This window comes from Anomaloglossus baeobatrachus, chromosome 6 (assembly GCF_048569485.1).
Source record: "Anomaloglossus baeobatrachus isolate aAnoBae1 chromosome 6, aAnoBae1.hap1, whole genome shotgun sequence".
Lineage (NCBI taxonomy): Eukaryota > Metazoa > Chordata > Amphibia > Anura > Aromobatidae > Anomaloglossus > Anomaloglossus baeobatrachus.
The window spans coordinates 81,715,761-81,738,836 of NC_134358.1; the positions used below are offsets into that span (position 1 = coordinate 81,715,761).

Sequence of the window (23,076 nt, forward strand, 5' to 3'; positions counted from 1 at the left end):
TGCACCCAGTGTATCAATCTCCATTTGATAAATTTTAGACACATTTTCAGTTGAAACAATGATATGAACTATATATTGTTACCCCTCTCCCCTCTGTACAAATCAGTCTGCTGTAATTTATATTTCTTTTCTATATAACCCCTTCTCATGTACAGCACCATGAAATCAATGGTGCTCTATAGAGAAATAATGATAATAACTATGTGCACTTGATTTATGAAGTAATTATGATAAAAACAACTACTGTTTGCTACACATGTGCCATTTTGAGAATCATGTTAAACCACTGAACGTGGTTTGGAAAAAAAATTACTTTCTTGACATATTTAAAAGAAAATGTACTGTATTTTTCGTTTTATAAGATGCACACACAAAAAAAAGGGGGAGGTCCGTCTTATACTCTGGTGGTGTCTTACCGGAGGCGGGGGGCAGCGGTGGTGGAGCGGGGTCACAGGAGGCAGGGCCAGTGCTGGAGTAGGGCAATGCTGCAGGTACTGCGGTGGGGGCTGTGCTGGCTGCAGTGGGGGATGTGCTGGCTTCAGGCGCCGTGCTGGCTGTGTGGAGGAGGGCAGTACGGTGGATGACACAGATGCTCTGTCGGTGGTGACGGCTTCAAAGAAATGGCGCCTGGATTCGGCAAGTGTGCAGATTGAGCTCTCAGCTCTGTGACAAGCCAAGATCTCATCTGTGCACTTGCCACCTCCAGGCACCATTTTCCATAAGCCTGCTGCTGGAGGCGGCGCATGCGCAGATGAGGTCTTGAGCCGAGAGCTCCGTTTGCGCACTTGCCGACTCCAGGTGCCATTATTTGAAGCCTGCATCGCTGACAGAGCATCTCACCCTCCGCACCACCCTGCTCCACACAGCCCCCACCACAGCCAGTACAGCCCCCACCGCAGCCAGCACAGCCACCACCATGGCCAGCACAATCCGCACCGCAGCCAGCACAGCGCCCCGCAGCCAGTAGAGCACCCATTCTCCGCCTCCTGATAAGCTACATTTGCATTATAAGACGCACCCCTCATTTTCCTCCTAAAGTTTTGGGAGGAAAAGTACATATAATCAAAAAAAAATTGATATTTTAAACAAAAACAAAAAAACAGAAGGAAAGTTTCATCTGTGCGCTACCAGTTCAAGGACTACAATGTAAGACACAAAAGCGAAACAAAAATGCCTATTCCATCTACAGAAGAAGAAACTCCTGATTGATATGCGTGGACCCTGGCGTTTCTGCTGTTATATTTCTTCGAAGATGCAACATGCAAAGAAATATATGCTTTTTTCAGGGTTTTTCTTTTACAAACAAAAAAAAATTAAAAACTGCAACTATTTAAGGCATTTTGGGCACAATTTTGCATCATATGACCCCTATTTTAAAACAGATTTTAGAAATATGTAAATGAGACATTTAACAGGATCTGTTCGTTCTTCTCATACGTCTGTTTATGTAAATACTAAATACTTTTCACGTCTATGAAATAACCATTCTAAAACATTTTTTTCTCATAACTGTGTTGTACCTTGTTATTCCTGCTGAATATTTTTCCCTTTTTAAAAAGGCTATGTCATTACAAAACTCTGGCTTTGATATTGCTGATTGGAGACCCCCCCCCAACCGATAACACCATATAATGACTATAATAGAAACAAGGAACAGCGCATTGACGAGCTCAAAAGAAAACATGTTCCGGAATTGTTATTTCATAGGGCACGCAAATATTTACATAAAAAAGGACAAGGAGAGCTGACATATCCTTCCCCTCATTTTTTTGTTTGTGCGCGACCAACTATATTGAAGTTGTTTGGAGCTGATTTATTAGCCTATTCACATAGGCTGATAAAGAATGATGGGGAATCATTCATCAGGATCTCTAATAGATCGTTTTGTCCCACTAACGTATCATGTCATCAGTAGCACATCAGTTCACATGGGCGATTTTCTGCCAAGAACAATGATTGAGTAATGAGTACATACATACACACATATGGATACACAGAGCACATACATGCACACATATGTAGATACACATACATACAGTGCCTTTAAAAAGCATTCATACCCATGAACTTTTAACTTCATTTTATTTATTTTTTTACTTTAAATTTTCTCATGTTATGCCCACAAACTGAAATGTATTTTATTGATATTTTATGTCATATACCAACAATAAGTAGCATGTATTTGACAAGTGTAAAGGAAATGATACGGAGTTTTTAAATATTAGTAAATCTGAAAATTGTGATGTGTATTCAACCCCTGAGACAATATTTTGTACCAGGATGAGGGGGCTATATAGCCTGATGGGGGCTATATACCAGGATGAGGGGGCTTTATAGCATGATGGGGGCTATATACCAGGATAGGGGGCTATATAGCATGATGGTGTCTATATACCAGGATGAGGGAGCTATATACCAGGATGAAGGGCTATATACCTGGATGAGGTGGCTATATAGCATGATGGGGGCTATATACCAGGATGGAAAGCTATATATCAGGATAGAGACCTATATAACAGGATGAGGGGGCTATATACCAGGAGGGGGCTATATAACAGGATGGAGAGCTATATACCAGGATAGAGGGCTATATACCAGAGTGAGGGGGCTATATAGCATGATGGGGCTATATACCAGGATGAAGGGGCTATATAGCATGATGGGGGCTATATACCAGGATGGAGAGCTATATACCAGATGAGGGAGCTATATACTAGGTTGAGGTGGCTATATAGCATGATAGGGGGTATATACCAGGATGGAGGACTATATACAAGGATGAGGGGGCTATATACAAGGATGGGGGCAATATACCAGGATTGAGAGCTATATACCAAGATGGAGGGCGATATACCAGGTTGAGGGGGCTATATAGCAGGATGGGGGCTATATACCAGGATGGAGAGCTATGTATCAGGATGGAAGGCTATATACCAGGATGATGGGACTATATGCATGATGGGGCCTATATACCAAGATGGAGAGCTATATAGCAGGATGAGTGGGCTATATACCAGGCTGAGGGGGCTATATACCAGGATGGGGACATAGTTACCAGGACGGTGGACATATTTACCAGAATGGGGGACGAACGTATGAGGGGGAGCCCAGGCTCAAACTCTGCACCGGGGCCCATCAGACTCTAGTTGTGCCACGGGATTCACCAATTTCCCTGTGGACTAGATCAAGCCTGAAAGCATTCAAATAGGTTCTAGAAAAAAAAAACAACACAGGTCATAGTAAATACTATGGCCTATGTTGTATAGATGTTAGATACAGTGCCTACAAGTAGTCTTCAACCCCCTGCAGATTTAGCAGGTTTGATAAGATGCAAATAAGTTAGAGCCTGCAAACTTCAAACAAGAGCAGGATTTATTAACAGATGCATAAATCTTACAAACCAACAAGTTATGTTGCTCAGTTAAATTTTAATAAATTTTCAACATAAAAATGTGGGTCAATTATTATTCAACCCCTAGGTTTAATATTTTGTGGAATAACCCTTGTTTGCAATTACAGCTAATAATCGTCTTTTATAAGACCTGATCAGGCCAGCATAGGTCTCTGGAGTTATCTTGGCCCACTCCTCCATGCAGATCTTCTCCAAGTTATCTAGGTTCTTTGGGTGTCTCATGTGGACTTTAATCTTGAGCTCCTTCCACAAGTTTTCAATTGGATTTAGGTCAGGAGACTGACTAGGCCACTGCAACACCTTGATTTTTTCCCTCTTGAACCAGGCCTTGGTTTTCTTGGCTGTGTGCTTTGGGTCGTTGTCTTGTTGGAAGATGAAATGACGACCCATCTTAAGATCCTTGATGGAGGAGCGGAGGTTCTTGGCCAAAATCTCCAGGTAGGCCGTGCTATCCATCTTCCCATGGATGCGGACCAGATGGCCAGGCCCCTTGGCTGAGAAACAGCCCCACAGCATGATTCTGCCACCACCATGCTTGACTGTAGGGATGGTATTCTTGGGGTCGTATACAGTGCCATCCAGTCTCCAAACGTCACGTGTGTGGTTGGCACCAAAGATCTCGATCTTGGTCTCATCGGACCAGAGAACCTTGAACCAGTCTGTCTCAGAGCCCTCCAAGTGATCATGAGCAAACTGTAGACGAGCCTTGACATGACACTTTGAAAGTAAAGGTACCTTACGGGCTCGTCTGGAACGGAGACCATTGCGGTGGAGTACGTTACTTATGGTATTGACTGAAACCAATGTCCCCACTGCCATGAGATCTTCCCGGAGCTCCTTCCTTGTTGTCCTTGGGTTAGCCTTGACTCTTCGGACAAGCCTGGCCTCGGCACGGGTGGAAACTTTCAAAGGCTGTCCAGGCCGTGGAAGGCTAACAGTAGTTCCATAAGCCTTCCACTTCCGGATGATGCTCCCAACAGTGGAGACAGGTAGGCCCAACTCCTTGGAAAGGGTTTTGTACCCCTTGCCAGCCTTGTGACCCTCCACGATCTTGTCTCTGATGGCCTTGGAATGCTCCTTTGTCTTTCCCATGTTGACCAAGTATGAGTGCTGTTCACAAGTTTGGGGAGGGTCTTAATTAGTCAGAAAAGGCTGGAAAAAGAGATAATTAATCCAAACATGTGAAGCTCATTGTTCTTTGTGCCTTAAATACTTCTTAATACTTTAGGGGAACCAAACAGAATTCTGGTGGATTGAGGGGTTGAATAATAAATGACCCTCAGAATAAACTTTTCACAATTTAAAAAAAAAATAAAAAAAGAAATAACATTCTTTTTTGCTGCAGTACATTTCACACTTCCAGGCTGATCTACAGTCCAAATGTCACAATGCCAAGTTAATTCCGAATGTGTAAACCTGCTAAATCTGCAGGGGGTTGAATACTACTTGTAGGCACTGTATAACTGACTGTACATATGCACAGAACATCATAATACTCACATATGATCAGTTTCAGACACTAGTCAAAGTGAAATGTCACCATCTCCTTTGTAGCTATACAGTCAAGTTCAGCGATTTAGTAGCCACTGTTTCTTGAAAGCTGAGAATCTAATGCCACCATAGCCTGCTCTCTGTGCACCGCCCATGATTTATAACACATGCAGTAGTAATAGCAACATAAGAACACAATGTAACATAGTTTATAGACATTTGTAACAATAACACGTGTGTAAATGTACCTGTTCTTTCAAGTTGTTTCTGTTATGGACAATCACATTAGAAATAATTATGTAATAGAAACATGCAACATATGTCAAAACGTTTCTTTTCTCCAGCAGATAATAAGATTACACAGTTTGACTCTAACATAAAGTCTATTTGTTGTTCCTTCTTCTCCATCCTCCAGATGTCTGCAGTGGTTCAGCCTGATATTCCCATCTCTGGAGAAAGTTGGAATAACACTGAGCTCCTCGCTGAGCCTGCCCCTATGTATCCCACCTCAGAAGCCTTGGCATGTCCTGTGCTCTGTCAGCCTGTGCTGTGTGCCCTGGTGGAGAGGAGGGGCGGGTCTTTCCATGCCTGCTGTATGTTCCCAAAGGGAGCAAGCTTTCTTCTTTTGGTTACTGGATGTAAAGGGCTGTGCATGTGCCGGGAGCTGCTCTGTAGCTGAGTCTCCTTCCACAGGACGAGGTAAGATCAGTGTGCTCGCTGCGCTGCTCCGTGCGTCTTATGGAACGCGCAAAGGGGACCCTGGAGCGCACGGACCACTGCTCCGCTCTGCACATAGGACGCTGCGCTGCTCCGCTCTGCACATAGGACGCTGCGCTGCTCCGCTCTGCACATAGGACGCTGCGCTGCTCCGCTCTGCACATAGGACGCTGCGCTGCTCCGCTCTGCACATAGGACGCTGCGCTGCTCCGCTCTGCACATAGGACGCTGCGCTGCTCCGCTCTGCACATAGGACGCTGCGCTGCTCCGCTCTGCACATAGGACGCTGCGCTGCTCCGCTCTGCACATAGGACGCTGCGCTGCTCCGCTCTGCACATAGGACGCTGCGCTGCTCCGCTCTGCACATAGGACGCTGCGCTGCTCCGCTCTGCACATAGGACGCTGCGCTGCTCCGCTCTGCACATAGGACGCTGCGCTGCTCCGCTCTGCACATAGGACGCTGCGCTGCTCCGCTCTGCACATAGGACGCTGCGCTGCTCCGCTCTGCACATAGGACGCTGCGCTGCTCCGCTCTGCACATAGGACGCTGCGCTGCTCCGCTCTGCACATAGGACGCTGCGCTGCTCCGCTCTGCACATAGGACGCTGCGCTGCTCCGCTCTGCACATAGGACGCTGCACTGCTCCGCTCTGCACATAGGACGCTGCACTGCTCCGCTCTGCACATAGGACGCTGCGCTGCTCCGCTCTGCACATAGGACGCTGCGCTGCTCCACTCTGCACATAGGACGCTGCGCTGCTCCGCTCTGCACATAGGACGCTGCGCTGCTCCGCTCTGCACATAGGACGCTGCTCCGCTCTGCACATAGGACGCTGCGCTGCTCCACTCTGCACATAAGACGCTGCGCTGCTCTGCTCTGCACTTAGGATGCTGCGCTGCTCCACTCTGCACATAGGACGCTGCGCTGCTCCGCTCTGCACATAGGACGCTGCTCTGCTCCGCTCTGCACATAGGACGCTGCACTGCTCCGCTCTGCACATAGGATGCTGCGCTGCTCCGCTCTGCACATAGGACGCTGCTCCGCTCTGCACATAGGACGCTGCGCTGCTCCACTCTGCACATAGGACACTGCGCTGCTCCACTCTGCACATAAGACACTGCGCTGTTCCGCTCTGCACATAGGACGCTGTGCTGCTCCACTCTGCACAAAAGACGCGCAAAGGGGACCCTGGAGAGCACTGACCGCTGCTCCACTCTGCACATAGGACGCTGCGCTGCTCCACTCTGCACATAGGACGCTGCGCTGCTCCGCTCTGCACATAGGACGCTGCGCTGCTCCGCTCTGCACATAGGATGCTGCGCTGCTCCGCTCTGCACATAGGACGCTGCGCTGCTCCGCTCTGCACATAGGACGCTGCGCTGCTCCGCTCTGCACATAGGACGCTGCGCTGCTCCGCTCTGCACATAGGACGCTGCGCTGCTCCACTCTGCACATAGGGCGCTGCGCTGCTCCGCTCTGCTCCGCTCTGCACATAGGACGCTGTGCTGCACCGCTCTGCACATAGGACGCTGCGCTGCTCCGCTCTGTACATAGGATGCTGCGCTGCTCCAATCTGCACTTAGGATGCTGCGCTGCTCCCCTCTGCACATAGGATGCTGCGCTGCTCCGCTCTGCACATAGGACGCTGCGCTGCTCCGCTCTGCACATAGGACGCTGCGCTGCTCCGCTCTGCACATAGGACGCTGCGCTGCTCCGCTCTGCACATAGGACGCTGCGCTGCTACGCTCTGCACATAGGATGCTGCGCTGCTCCGCTCTGCACATAGGACGCTGCGCTGCTCCACTCTGCACATAGGACACCGTGCGGACCACTGCACTGTGTGTACAATGCTTGTTTTATAGTTTGTAACTTGGGTCTGGTGGTGATTTATATCAGGTCTGAATGGAGAAATCTCTTTTTTTATGAATGATTCGTGTTATGCTCCATGCAGGAATTTACAATATGTGAAACATATAAGTAACTCCAGTGGATTTGTTACATAGACAAGCTGAATATACCTTAGTTACTATATGGAGGGGTTTGTGACGTGTAGTTGCTTTTACAACAGCTTTGTGCATGCCCTAATGGCTGGGACTTGTAGGTTCACAAGAACTTCAGGCTGTACTTTTAATTCCACTGAAGCAAAGAACTGCAGCTTAAGTCATATCTGAAATCCGTTTTGTATTGTCCTTGAAAACTGAGACATTACAAATGTAGCAAAGTCATAGCACCATTCCAGCATTTTTATATTATTTCAGGTTTGGAGTGGTGCTTTAAGTGTAAACCCGCCCCCGTCATTTGTGCGTCATGGGCAAATCGCTGCCCGTGGCGCACAATATCGTTAGGAGCCGTCACACGGACTTACCTGCCTAGCGACATCGCTGTGGCCACCGAACCGTCTCCTTTCTAAGGGTGAGGTTCGTGCGGCGTCACATCGACATCACTAAGTGGCCGCCCAATAGAAGCAGAGGGGCGGAGATGAGCGGGACGTAACATCCCGCCCACCTCCTTCCTTCTTTATTGCCGGCGGCTGCAGGTTATCTGTAGTTCGTCGTTCCCGAGGTGTCACACGTAGCGATGTGTGCTGCCGCAGGAAAGACGAACAACCTGCGTCCCCAACAATCAACAATTTTTTTGAAAATGAACGACGTGTCAACGATGGACGATATAGTGAGTATTTTCCATCGTTAACGGCCGCTCGTTGGTGTCACACGCAACGACGTCGCTAACGACGCTGGATGTGCGTCATGGAATCCGTGACCCCGGCGATATATCGTTAGCTACGTCGCTGCGTGTAACGGGGCCTTTAGTCTCCTGTCCCCGTCTTAGCCTATGTGTCCACGGGAGAATGTAGCTGCGGATTTTTCTGCATCAAAATCCGCAGCTTTCCCGCAAAATCCGCACCGGATTTGCCGCGGATGTACCGCGGAATTGCCACGGATTTGATGCGGATTTTGGTGCAGATTTTTTTCCCAATTTTAAAGCCAAAATCCGGATGAAAATCCGCAACAATAATTGACATGTTGCAGATTTTTCCGGACCAAAATCCGCACGAAATCCGCTGCGGAAAAATCCGCAGCATGGGCACAGCATTTCCAAAATGCCATAGAAATGGCTGGGAAGTGCCACTGCTGCAGATTTTCGGGAAATCCGCGGCTTTTCCGCGAGAAATCCGCGGCAAAATCCGCGCATTTTCCGCAGCGTGGGCACATAGCCTAATACACACCTATCACCATTATCATTTTTTTCTAGCAGTGCTCCTGTCTGTCTGGGTGATTTGTGACCTTCTGGCAGCTCCAGTGTTTTATGGAGTGAGCCGGAGGTCAAAAATCAATGCAAATCTATGAGAGCCTCGTTCTGACTATCATATACCTGTAATTGAGTGCTTATGACATAAATTTTGACTTATAGTCAGTAGTTATGGGCACAAGTTGGCGCTGTGGGTGGGGTGTGGAAAAAGGATAAAAACACTGGAGGGTAAGGGGTGCTTCACACACAGCGAGCTCGCTGCCGAGATCGCTGCTGAGTCACGCTTTTTGTGACGCAGCAGTGACCTCATTAGCGATCTCGCTGTGTGTGACACTGAGCAGCGATCTGGCCCCTGCTGCGAGATCGCTGCTCGTTACACACAGCCCTGGTTCGTTTTCTTCAAAGCCGCTCTCCTGCTGTGACACACAGATCGCTGTGTGTGACAGCAAGAGAGCGACAAATGAAGCGAGCAGGGAGCAGGAGCCGGCGTCTGACAGCTGAGGTAAGCTGTATCCAAGATAAACATCGGGTAACCAAGGTGGTTACCCGATATTTACCTTAGTTACCAGCCTCTGCAGCTCTCACGCTGCTTGTGCTGCCGGCTCCGGCTCTCTGCACATGTAGCTGCTGTACACATCGGGTTAATTAACCCGATGTGTACAGCAGCTAGGAGAGCAAGGAGCCAGCGCTCAGTGTGCGCGGCTCCCTGCTCTCTGCACATGTAGCTGCATTACACATCGGGTTAATTAACCCGATGTGTACTGTAGCTAGGAGAGCAAGGAGCCAGCGCTCAGTGTGCGCGGCTCCCTGCTCCCTGCTCACACTGGTAACTAATGTAAACATCGGGTAACCATACCCGATGTTTACCTTAGTTACCAGTCTCCGCAGCTTCCAGACGGCGGCTCCGTGCAAGCGCAGCGTCGCTTACACGTCGCTGCTGGCTGGGGGCTGTTCACTGGTCGCTGGTGAGATCTGCCTGTTTGACAGCTCACCAGCGACCATGTAGCGATGCAGCAGCGATCCTGACCAGGTCAGATCGCTGGTCGGATCGCTGCTGCATCGCTTAGTGTGAAGGTACCCTAAGTGCAAGACAGGAGACAGGGAACTTAGATTAAGAGTATGCTTACATTTGCATAAGAATCGGACGAAAGCTATGCAGTGTGTTATCAGATAGCACTCGCTCCAATGTTACACTATAGAGTTGGGCTGATCAGCATTTATATTCTCATGTCGATTTGGCATGAGAAGAAAAAGCGCTGTATGTTGTGATTGGCAATGCAGCTTGGATCCAGGGGTGTAACGATCGCAGAGATCGCAACTGCGACCGAGCCCGGCAGAGTTAGGGACCCGGCGCTCACCCTGCAGAGAAGCAGCCAGCTCCTTTCTGTGAGAGAGGAGCTGCGCTGATCAGTGGCAGACCACACAGCCACTATGGGGCCCGTGAGTCAGGTGGACCAGATGCCAGCGGCGGCACCAGGCCTCCCTTGCCCGTAGGCCCTTGCCCAACATCGCACAAAATAATTATGAAGGATGGAGCAGAGCGGTCCGTTCCATCCATCATCATCATCCTCCCCTTGTGCCTGCGCTCTACATCTCAGTGGTGACGTCACTACTGCGCGCTGCTGAGCTGAGATTGCAGAGCACAGGACAGTGACCGGAGCAGCGGGGGAACAAGGATAGGTGAATACTTGTTTGTTTTTTGTTTTTTTAAATTAGTGAGTACACAGTGGCAAGGGGCCTATGGGAGTGCATTAAATGGCATGTGGGCTGCATAATACAACATCAAGGATACCTTATACATGGACTATGGGGGTTAATTATAAAACATACAGGATTATGGTTGCTGCATTATAATATATGGAGGACTATGGGGTGCAGCATAATATATGGAGGACTATGGGGTGCAGCATAATATATGGAGGACTATGGGGTGAATTATAATACATGGAGAACTATGGGAAATGCATTATAATAATTGTATTCTATCTTATACATGGAGGACTATGGGAGGTGCATTATAATACATGGAGGACTATGGAGGTGCATTACAATACATGGAGGACTATGGAGGTGCATTACAATACATGGAGGACTATGGAGGTGCATTACAATACATGGAGGATTATGGGGGTGCATTACAATACATGGAGGACTATGGAGGTGCAGTCTAATATATGAAGGGTTATGTGGATCCATTATACAACATGAAAGGCTATGTGGGGGCCATTATAGTATTTGGAGAGCTACATACAAGGGGGGACAAAGGTAAAAGCATGGGATTGGAAAGTTTTGTTCTGAGGGAAAGAGGCTCTTTCCCTCAACACTCAGCTTTCTCATGCTCTGATATCATGGGAAAGCTGGTTGCTAATGGAAAGATGTATTTCAGAGCATGTGAAATCTGCGTGCTGAGGGAAAGATGTATAGCAGAGCATGGGGAAGGTGCGTGCTGAGAATCAAATGGATATCAGAACATAGGAAAGCTGGGTGCTGATGGAGAGAGGGATTTCAGATCATGGGAAACGGGTGCTGAGGGAAAGAGCCAAGTGTCAGCGTCATTATCCCGTCCTCCGAGTATCAGTGTCATTATCCTGTACCCCGAGTGTCGGTATACGGTTGGAGGGGCCAGGTCCAAACTTTGCACCGGGGCCCATCAAACTCTAGTTACACCACTGCTCAGATCGCACGCACCCATACATCATGCACATCGAATGTCATCTAAGTGCAGTTCAAGACAGGCAATGGAGAAGATGGAGTAATTAAGCTCTCCATCCTCTCCACGCCTGTGATAAGAGAATCTGATCACAGTTAAATGCTACTCAACTCTAAATCAAAGCAGAGTTGAACCGAATGGCTTTAGCATATAGTATCCATTCTCTCGCATCGGGTGTTATACCCCAGTATGACCCTTAAAGCACCACTCCAACTCTGAAAACCCCCTCCCCGCTGCAGTGGTGCTTTAAGTTTGTCATTTCTCACAGGCTATTTTGACATAACAATGTGTTGATAATTGTGTTTTTTTGCATAAGACTGTAATTAAATTTACTGAGATAATGGCGATTATGTCATTCTAACGGCAAATAGACTTTCAGACAACATGTGGGCCCCTTGTGTGACTGGCGCAGACGTGTGACATCAACAAGCAAGTCATTAGTGGACATGTGGCATCTTCTGCCTACATTGGGAGGCATATTAATGTATATGCCTTTTAAAAAGGATGTGTCTAAAGAGATTGGGTTTTTCTGTTATTTTATCTCCACTACTCCCCTGTGTATACTGTTTTCACCATCATGATCTTTACTAAGGAGGTGTTGCACACGGTAATAATGCATTGCTGCCTAAAGAAATGTCCTCAAAGAATCCTGGTAAAGACCATTAAAATCAATATTAGATGAAAAGGCCCATATCTCTGAAACCGATTGGCAGACTAAATAAAAAAATTAAAAAATGGCATTCTCAAGGGAGCGAAGTGAGAAAAATAGAAGCAACAACGTGCCACTTTTGACCTTGTGACAGGCCCTCAATCAGCATGAACCACAAACATAATGACGATGACTGGCAGACACAGACAGAAAAGGGCCCCTGTGCAAGAACAATATATGGGCCCTTTGCAGCACAAGAGGTCATCAAAATCCACAATTCCAGCTGCTTTGGAGGTGGTAATGTGCCCCCAACCTCTTGGGCCCCTGTGCGGCTGCACCGGCTGCACCAATGATATGTCTACCCCTGGGTGACATTTAGTTTGGCACTGATAAAAACAACCCTTATAGGGAACATATCAGCAATTTTCCCAATATAAACTGGTCACCACTTTTATCTCCTCTTGTCCAGCAATCTGTATATTTCTGATGTAATCACTATTTAAACGCACTACAAAAAAGTCTGGAATTTTTAACGTTGTCTGAACTGGATCTCCTCCATATCGTTAAAGGGAACCTGTCACCAGTTTTTTCACTATGAAACCAAAAGTGTCACCTTCTGCAGCTCCTGGGCTGCATTCTATGAAGGTGCACCTTGTGCGCCGACTCCTCTTGCAGACCCCAAATATAACTTTATAAAACCTGACTGTTATATATGCTAATGACCTGTGGGGCTCAGATAAGCATGCTCATTTTCGTCTCCTGTCCCTCCTTGTGGCTGTGGCGCCCCTGAGGCTTCCGTCGCCACAGGTCATTGCACCCCATCAGCGGTGTGATGCCCCATTCTGGGAGAGGAAGAGAGTGAACTCCGGTCCCCTGGTAAATCCACACTACACCCATTGCTAGGGACACACAGGACCAGGGAAAGTGGCAGGCAACCCTCCCATGCTGCATGCTGAGAGGGGCTGTAAGACCCATCCCTGCTCCCATAGGGTGGTAGCTTAGCAACTGGGGAGGTGGGAGGAGCCACCACAGAGCAGATAGAGAAAGGAAGGTCAAGTTAGTTGCAGTTTACCTCAGGGAGTGAGAGAAGCAGCATGTAGTTGGAGGAGAAGAACGAGAGAAAGGAGGGAGGAGGAGGCCTGCTGGAGGCAGGCAAGGAGGAGAAAGAAAAGAAAGAAGGAAAGAAGGAAAGAAAGCTCCAAGTCAGTCAGGAGCAGAGGAACTGAAGGAGACGCTTCCTGGTGAAGATCCTGGGACCCATAGGTCCAGGTGACACCACGCAGAGACAGAAGGAGTCGCAGGGCCACGGGTAGTCCTGTAGGTACCACGAGCAGTCCTTGTTGGGTACCGAAGCCGAGGGCCCAGAGGCGCTACGAGTAGCTGCAGGCTGCGGTGGCCTGGTCCACAGTGACATCGGTGGAGTGATTAAGCTGCGACAGGGGACGGTCCCTAGAGACTGGAGGAGTGAAAAGACAATCTCCAAACAGTAAAAACCGAGGCCCAGGGACGTTGCAAGCTCCCAGGGCCAGAACCCAGAGCAGCCCTTCGGAAAAGGGGTAATCAGCCGACAGGTGACCCCCCAGCCTGGAGGCTGTAATGGAGGCCAGGCCAAGTCCATCTAACTAAGGCAAGGCTAGTGAAGACAGCAGAGAAAGAGACACTAAGAGAGAAGGGTACCGGATTTCACACTCTGAATCAACCAGAAGACGGAGGTCCCTGACAGCGGTCCCAGCAGTCCAAGGGCTCTGCCTGCCCTGACAAGAACTGTGAGTAAAAGAACTTGAACTGCACCTCTGAAGTCGCCTCAGTTATTTCCTCTGCATAGACATTCACAAGCACCAACTGTGCCCCGGGCATTGCTCCACCTGTGGGGAGCAGTACCACCATTGCTGCAGTAACATCATCCCGGTGGCCTCACACAGCAGCGGCGGCTTATTAGCCGCATACCACAGGTGGCGTCACGAACACAACCATTAACAAGCAAGCCACATATTCTACTGACACCCACCAGGGCCACGGAGCCGGGCCCAGCCACCACTGACTACCACCGGACTAGTCCGGCCCGGCACCGGGTGTCCCATAGCCCTGGGGTGGGCGAGTCATGGCCTTCTTCACCATCCTCCTTTCATGATTGACGTGATGACGCCGCCGTCATCATGCACGCTGCTCGGCTAAATCTCGCGTCAGCCGCAGTTCGCCCTCATGCGAGCCGGTGCGGTGTTTGCTCATGCGCGAGATTATGGTCAGGTACGAGGATGACGCAGAGGACGTCATGCACATTGACGACCATAATCTTGCGCATGATTGCATAATTGCATCCTCCTGCCATGATTACAGTACTACAAATTTCGCACATGCGCAGTTGAAGCTCTTAAGAACACTTTGCTCTGAGCTAAAGACCTGCTCCCACTTCATATAATCCATCTTGGCTTCTCTGCTGTTAGCGACAGATTACACTTTACAACAGGCAGTGAACAGCAAAATAGAAGGAAGACATCTACTGGATAATAGAGTGATTTTGCAGGCCTAAGACAATATGATTTTTAAATAGAGACTTGTAGATTATTTATTTATTACTTTATCCAGCAAGTGAGATCAAGTTGTCTATTTTTAAATCTCATTCTTCTCAGTGTCCCTCCTCCCTGCAGAGATCTCACACTGGTCAAGCTGTCAGTTACATTGGATAGGCAAAGAGTAAATACACATGGGCCCATGAGCTCTTTTTTTCTACAATATAGCTGGCATGAAAAACTCATTATAATGTCAGGATTATACAGCCCTTCTGACATGGATTTTAAAATTAAACCGCACCAACCACTAGGATTTTCCTATATAAACTAAATCCAGTGCTATACTGCCACTATGATGCTGATTCTATACATACCTTTAGTTGTGAGATCGGATGTATACTTTCTGAAATACAGGCAAGTAAAGTTTTAAAAATGCACTGTTATTTGATGAGAAGTGCAACAGAATATCTATTAGATGGGTCGGATTTTGATAGTTATTCTTGCCCCTGTCTGCTGCCTGTCTGTCCTCCCTCTGCCGATGTTATTACAGGGGGGCGGAAGGACAGGCAGACAGACAGGGGTGGGAATAGCTAGCAAAACCCGACCCACCTATTAGATATTCTGCTGCACCTCTCAAGCAAATAACAGTGTATTTCACAAACTTTACTTGCCTATATTTCAGAAAGTATACATCCGATCTCACAACTAAGGGTATGTATAGAATCAACATGAGAGCGCCAGTATAGCACTGGCTTTAGTTTATATAGGAAAATCCTGGTGGTTGGTCCTCTTTAATTCCCCCGGGTCTACAGGTTTAAAGGATATGTCGCGGGCGGAGGAGGGGACGCTGCGCTCACCCACTGCTTGGGTCCGGCTGCTGCTGCTCGGTGGTGGCTCGAGCGGTGGGCCGGATCCCGAGGACTCAAGCGGCGTTCCACGCCCGTGAGTGAAAGGGGGTGGTTTGGGTTTAGGGATATTGTCCGTGACGCCACCCACGGTTGTGGTGAGGTTGTGACACCACCGCTGCTCTGGACGGGGATCCCGGGAGCGATGACAGGGAGCAGCTTGGATGTTGGTTCTTCCCTCCGTGGGTAGGGGGGTTGGTTGTCCCGGGGCCCGGTGAGGAGTAGTGATGCAGGCGGGTTACGGGGCCTGGTGAGGTGCAGGGTCGCGGGGCAGCGCTGTGCCGCACGGCACGGTGGTACTCACTCAGCCAATGACGAATGCAAAGTCTCTGGTAAAAAAAACGGCTGGATGGACGGGTTGCCGCCAGCTGCCGCAGTCTCCAGGCTTCCAGCATCCAGCACATCAGATCCTTCTGTAGTTGCACGGGGTAGCAGGTCAGGTTGGTTAACGCTGAGGCGCCCCATAAGTAATGGCAGGAACGATGCCCGGGCCGAGACTGGGCCGGGCCCCCCAGCCGCAGTGGCCGGTCCTGGTAGGACATAGGGACGTGGGTCACCCATCGGCTCCGTCACATCTGCTCCCATCCCAAACATTGGGGCAGTCGCAATCAGCATTTCCACCTCATTGGTCCCCTGCTCCATCATGAGGCATATCTGATTCTGCTGGCGTTGGTTGAACTCAATTATTCTGGCCTTCATCCACATCACAGTCCCGGGCTCGGGCACAGCGCCTGGTGCCATCCTGGCCGGGGCCTCTGATACATCCTCGTTAAGGGGCCGCGGCCTCAGCGGCTCCCACAGGAACGGTTCAGGTCGGCCCTGAGCGTCTGCAGCCGGTCGGTCCGTCGGGGCGGATTGGCAGGGTGTCGCTACCAGTTGGACGGGTAGCGGGCCTAGTGGCGGGGCGGCAGCAGCTAACACGGGTAGCGGGGGAGGAGGCAGGGTGAGCGGGTGCAGGCCGGGCCCCCCAGCCGCAGTGGCCGATCCCTCGGGAATACAGAGGCGTGGGTCTCTTACCCGCTCCTCCAAATCCTCCTCCACCTCGCGTCTCCGCATAGCAGCAACCACGTCCGCCATGTCAGTCTCCCACTCCTCCAGGAGGAGCTGCATGTGGGCCTGCAGACGGTCACTCAGTAGGGCAGTCCGGTCCCTCACCCACACCGATGTGCCGGGCGTGGGGGCTTCACTGTTGGTAGTTGGACTGTGCATCTCGGGAATGGGGTTTTCCAGGAACCCAGTATCGCTGCAGAGTCCTGGCGTCCCTGCTTTTATAGCCGCAGGCTACATGCGGCCAGACGCCATCCGTCCCCCTTAGTCTTTTTCCGGCTCCTCCTCTACAGCGGCGGGGTTTCGGCTTTCGCGCCTCCACTACTCGAGGAGACGCTCGAGCGGGGACTTTTCGCGCCCAAAATGGCGGCTTCTCAAAATTTTCAGCCGGACACCTCCGGCGGTCACAAGGCGCACCTCTACCAGGCGGCAGAGCGGTAAGATCCTGTTCGTGACGCCAAGTTGTCGCGGGCGGAGGAGGGGACGCTGCGCTCACCCACTGCTCGGGTCCGGCTGCTGCTGCTCGGTGGTGGCTCGAGCGGGGGGCCGGATCCCGGGGACTCGAGCGGCGTTCCTCGCCCGTGAGTGAAAGGGGGTGGTTTGGGTTTAGGGATATTGTCCGTGACGCCACCCACGGTTGTGGTGAGGTTGTGACTAGAGTTGAGCGCGGTTCGTGGTTCGAGTGATTTTGGGGGCTAATTACTAGCTGGCATTCCGCTGTAATAGTGTAAGTCACTCTGTGACTCACACTATTATGAAATTTCAGTGTATAGTGTGCGGGAACAGCGCATTCCGATCACTGCTGTATGGATAATGGCGATCGCCATTTTTATTTTTTTTTCCTTGTCTTCCTTCCCTAAGCGCGCGCGTGTAGTGGGCGGGCCAGCATGTCAGCCAATCCCAGACACACACACAGCTAAGTGGACTTTTAGCCAGAGAAGCAACGGCATGTGTGATAGGATGTCCATGTCACATGTCCCTGCATTATAAAAACGGACATTTTCCTCCAGCACGCCATTATCTGCCTTCTGCGTCCTTGGTGTCAGTCACCGCTGGCGCAGCTCCTATCTCCGATACTGCTGTGTACGCTCTATACACAGCGCTATACAGAATAGGGATAGAAGTTTCTATCAGTCCTTTTAAGGGCTAATACCGGCAGGGTCAGAGCCATAGGTGACAGGTCCGTGAAAACAGAGTTTAACAGCTACACAAGATGACAGCGTCTGTGTAGCTAAGGTCAGGGATTTCCTCGCTGCATTTCCCCATTAGGAGGGAATAGAAAGGCAGGCTTCCTTTCCCCTACCCAGAGACCCACAACCCTGCCACTGTACCCTCCTGCCCTTTGCACACTCCAACTCATTGTTACTAAGCCATTATACTAGCAAACACTGAGTGAACTTAGTGGCATCCTAAACGTGGCTATTGGACTTCTGTATTGTCCCAGTAGTGCACAGATATTTGCAGCACGTCTGCCTGCATTGCACACTCAAACTCATTATAACTAAGCCATTATACTAGCAAACAGTCAGTGTACCTAGTGGCATCCTAAACGTGGCTATTGGACTTCTGTATTGTCCCAGTAGTGCAAAGATATTTGCAGCACGTCTGCCTGCATTGCACACTCAAACTCATTGTTACTAAGCCATTATACTAGCAAACACTGAGTGTACCTAGTGGCATCCTAAACGTGGCTGTTGGACTTCTGAATTGTCCCACAAGTGCAAAGATATTTGCAGCACGTCTGCCTGCATTGCACACTCAAACTCATTGTTACTAAGCCATTATACTAGCAAACACTGAGTGAACTTAGTGGCATCCTAAACGTGGCTGTTGGACTTCTGTATTGTCCCACAAGTGCAAAGATATTTGCAGCACGTCTGCCTGCATTGCACACTCAAACTCATTGTTACTAAGCCATTATTCTAGCAAACACTGAGTGAACTTAGTGGCATCCTAAACGTGGCTGTTGGACTTCTGTATTGTCCCACTAGTGCAAAGATATTTGCAGCACGTCTGCCTGCATTGCACACTCAAACTCATTGCTACTAAGCCATTATTCTAGCAAACACTGAGTGAACTTAGTGGCATCCTAAACGTGGCTGTTGGACTTCTGTATTGTCCCACTAGTGCAAAGATATTTGCAGCACGTCTGCCTGCATTGCAGACTCAAACTCATTGCTACTAAGCCATTATTCTAGCAAACACTGAGTGAACTTAGTGGCATCCTAAACGTGGCTGTTGGACTTCTGTATTGTCCCACAAGTGCAAAGATATTTGCAGCACGTCTGCCTGCATTGCACACTCCAACTCATTGTTACTAAGCCATTATACTAGCAAACACTGCTGTCAGTTTAAGGGCCGTAGTTGCATTGTCAGGGATAATTATTGTTGTTTATTCTGCTGTTAATAAAGCTAGACCACCAACAAGGACCTGACTGACAATTATTATGTCCCCTGAGGAGTCTGAATGACGAAACGCGTCGGGATGTCGGGATGTCATCAGGGTCAGCATAGGGGTCCAGCTTGAGACCTTAGATGTGGTCCGTCCTTGTGAGGACGGAAGTCCGGGGCAACAGTTATTTCTTATTTTTTGAACCCAAAGAGTGGTAGGGTCAGTATTTGGTGGACGACTCTACTGATCAAGAGACTTCATGACCTCACACAAAAAGGGACTGGGTGAGACCAATCCTTTTTTTAATACCTGGAAAATCTATTGTGTATTAATGTATTTGTATGACTGACCACTGTCAGGAAGATGAGTGCACATTGATTTGTTTTTTTAGGTATTATTTCTTTTGTTGTGTTTTTTTTTTGTCAATTGGACCACTGTCCTTTGCTCACAGCAATATCACTTTTTGGTTTGTTTGTTTGTTTGGTTTTTTTCTTGTGTTCATTTTCTCTTGTGGCCATCACTAGATAGGACCCCTGTTGGGTATGTCCTTTAATAGGCTGACTTAAGTGGACATGGTGTATTCACCGTAGGTAGTGATGGCTTTATGAGTTTGACTTGTTTGTATCAGAGTAATTAACGTTGCTCTTTTTAGGACTATATTAATAAAGGTGTATTTTAATGCTTTTTTGCAAAGCTAGACCACCGCTGAAATCTACACCACCTCTCAATTTTTACTACCACATTTTAAGTGCACAATCTTGTCGTTATCAAAATGAGTGGCAAAATGACAGATGCTGGTGGAAAGGGGAAGAGGCGTGTGGGAAAAGGAAAAAAAGGGTTTGTCCGTGGGGAAGGTGGCAAAGCTCCATTAACATCTGCTGAAGATAGACCATCTTCCAGCAAAAGTAAGATGTCTACTACTTACCGTGGACAATCCGATGTGCTCCCTTTTTGACAGACACAAACAACAGGAATAAAGGTAGATGATGGGCAAAAAAGGAAAATGCTTGAATGGATCTCAAGTGGTCCAACAAGTGCCCTCTCAGCCACCTCAACTACCGCATCCAAAAAACACCAGTCCTCTGAGTTGTCATCCCAATCAAACTTGCTTTCTCCCAGCTCTGAAGTCTCCATCCGCCCTGCACAGTATGGTGGAACTGAGATGGCTGAGTCTGCAGAGCTGTTCAGTCACACTATAGCCTGGGAATCAGAGGTCTGCTCCCAAGCTACAGTGAGTACAGACCAGGAAATGGTCTGCAGTGATGCCTAGAACCTTTGTGACTCCGATTCAGGCCGTGAGGACCAAGTTTCTGAGCATAATGTTGACCCTTTTTCACCAACTGTAACACCTGTTGTTATAGACAATGAGGAACATACTGATGACGATGAGGCGCAGATACCAGATTGGGATGACAACTTAAATATTCGGTCAGGGCAAGAAGAGGCTCGGTCTGAGGGTGAGGGGAGTGCAAACACAACAATTGATGAGGAAGTTCTAGATCCCACCTACTGTCAACCCACAGTCAGGCACTCGAGGAGGTCAACAGAGGCTGTGGAGGAGGATGCAACTGACGACGAAGTTACCTTGCGCCTTCCTGGACAGAGTAGGAGTACTGGTAGCACGTCTACAACTGCATCCTCAGCCACCACTGTGCCTCTGAGCACTAGTCGGGGTGGATCAGCAGGTCGCATGCCCTCTAAGCCTTGCCTAGCCTGGTCCTTTTTTGACATAGCAAAAGATCGCCCAAATTATGTGATCTGTAAAATTTGTCATGATTCTGTTAGTAGAGGTCAAAACCTCAGCAGTTTGACAACTTCTTCCATGAATCGTCACATGAATAAATATCATATGTCCCGGTGGGAAGCTCACCGTGCTGCAATGCGGCCTAGCGGAGTGAACCATCCACCGCCTGCCCCTTCTAGTGCATCCGCGCGCTCTTCATCTTCTAGCACTGTGGGGACAGCTGTCACACCTGGTTTTCCACGCACAACTTCCACCACTGTAACCGCAACAGGCAGTTTGCTTGGTAGGTCGTCAGTTGGCTTGGAAGGGGAAACAAGTACGTGTGTACAGCTCTCTAAGACATCGATAGCACCAACGTTGGATGAAGGCGACATCATGTCTACGCCTGCACTTTCCTCACAAAGCTGCATTTTTCCAGGGACACCCTACTCAACACCGTCTATACACAGCAGCCAGATCTCTGTCCCTCAGATGTGGACAAATAAAAGACCATTTCCTGCGACCCATGACAAAGCTAAGAGGTTGACTTTATCCCTCTGTAAGCTCTTGGCTACCGAAATGCTGCGTTTACGCCTGGTGGACACACAGGATTTTGGAGACCTTATGTCTGTCGCTGTGCCCCAGTACCAGATGCCCAGTCGCCACTACTTCTCTAAGAAAGGTGTGCCCGTGCTACACCAGCATGTCGCACACAACATCACCGCTTCCTTGAGAAACTCTGTGTGTCAACGGGTGCATTTCACCACCGATACTTGGACCAGTAAGCATGGACAGGGACGTTACATGTCGCTGACTGGGCACTGGGTAACTATGGTGATAGATGGTGAAGGGTCTGCTGCACAAGTCTTGCCATCCCCACGACTTCTGTGTCAATCCTCTGTCTGTCCAAATTCCGCCACTGCTTCTGCCTCTTCCACCTCATCTGGGTCCTCCACCTCCGCCCCAAGCCTGCCTGGTCAGGCCACCAGCGTTCTAACTGCGCAGAAGGAATCACGCACCCCTCATTACTATGCTGGCAGCAGAGCGCAACGGCATCAGGCGGTCTTTAGCTTGACATGTCTTGGGAATAGTAGTCACACAGCTGAGGAGTTGTGGTCAGCTCTGCGGTCCGAGTTTAATAAACGGTTGTCTCCACTCAACCTGCAGCCTGGTAAGGCCGTGTGCGACAATGCTGCAAACCTGGGTGCGACCCTTCGCCTGGGCAAGGTGACACACGTGCCTTGTATGGCTCACGTGTTGAACCTTGTTGTCCAGCAATTTTTAACACACTATCCCGGCCTAGATGGCCTTCTGACCAGGGCACGAAAACTGTCTGCTCACTTCCGCCGTTCAACCGCCGCAGCTGAGCGACTTGCATCTCTCCAGAAGTCTTTCGGCCTGCCGGTTCATCGCCTGAAATGCGATGTGCCGACACGCTGGAATTCGACTCTCCACATGTTACAGCGACTGTGGCAGCACCGCTGAGCCCTGGTGCAATACGTCATGACGTATAGCCTGGGCCAACGAGATGCAGAGGTGGGGCAGATCACCCTGATGGAGTGGTCTCAGATCAAGGACCTATGCACACTTCTGCACAGTTTCGACATGGCGACGAATATGTTTAGCGCTGACAATGCCATTATCAGCATGATAATTCCAGTCATTTACATGCTGGAGCACACGCTCAACACTATTCAGAGTCGGGGTGAGACAACAGGAAGGGGAGGAACTACAGGAGGATTCATATGCGCAAGACACAACAACATCTCCAAGGTCCAGACGTTCATCATCACCAATGCGGCAGGCATGGGACCATGGGGGACAGGGATCAACAAGGGCGCATGGTAGCAGGCGAAATGTTGAGGAAGGGGCAGGAGAACATGAAGAAATGGAGGACGAACTGTCCATGGACATTGAAGACTCAGCGGATGAGGGAGACCTTGGTCAAATTTCAGTTGAAAGAGGTTGGGGGGAGATGTCAGAGGAAGAAAGAACGGTTAGCACCTCTATGCCACAAACACAGCGTGGACTTGGTCCGCATGGCTGCGCAAGACACATGAGCGCCTTCTTGCTGCACTACCTCCAACATGACCCTCGTATTGTCAAAATTAGAAGTGATGATGACTACTGGCTTGCTACACTATTAGATCCCCGGTACAAGTCCAAATTTTGTGACCTAATTCCAGCCATAGAAAGGGACGCACGTATGCAGGAGTATCAGCAGAAGCTGTTACTCGATCTTAGCTCGGCTTTTCCACCAAACAACCGTGC

At 49.3% G+C, this 23,076-nt stretch overlaps 1 protein-coding gene across 1 annotated transcript in view; it reads left to right on the forward strand.

Moving 5' to 3' along the window:
* The first annotated feature begins 5,443 nt into the window (after nucleotides 1-5,443).
* The window catches only part of MATN2 (matrilin 2), a 203,550-nt gene continuing 185,917 nt past the window's right edge, over nucleotides 5,444-23,076 (forward strand). The window contains 2 exon segments of the mRNA XM_075316235.1: nucleotides 5,444-5,573; nucleotides 5,575-5,602. Of these exon segments, the coding sequence (XP_075172350.1) occupies nucleotides 5,499-5,573; nucleotides 5,575-5,602 (103 nt within the window). The 5' untranslated portion in view covers nucleotides 5,444-5,498.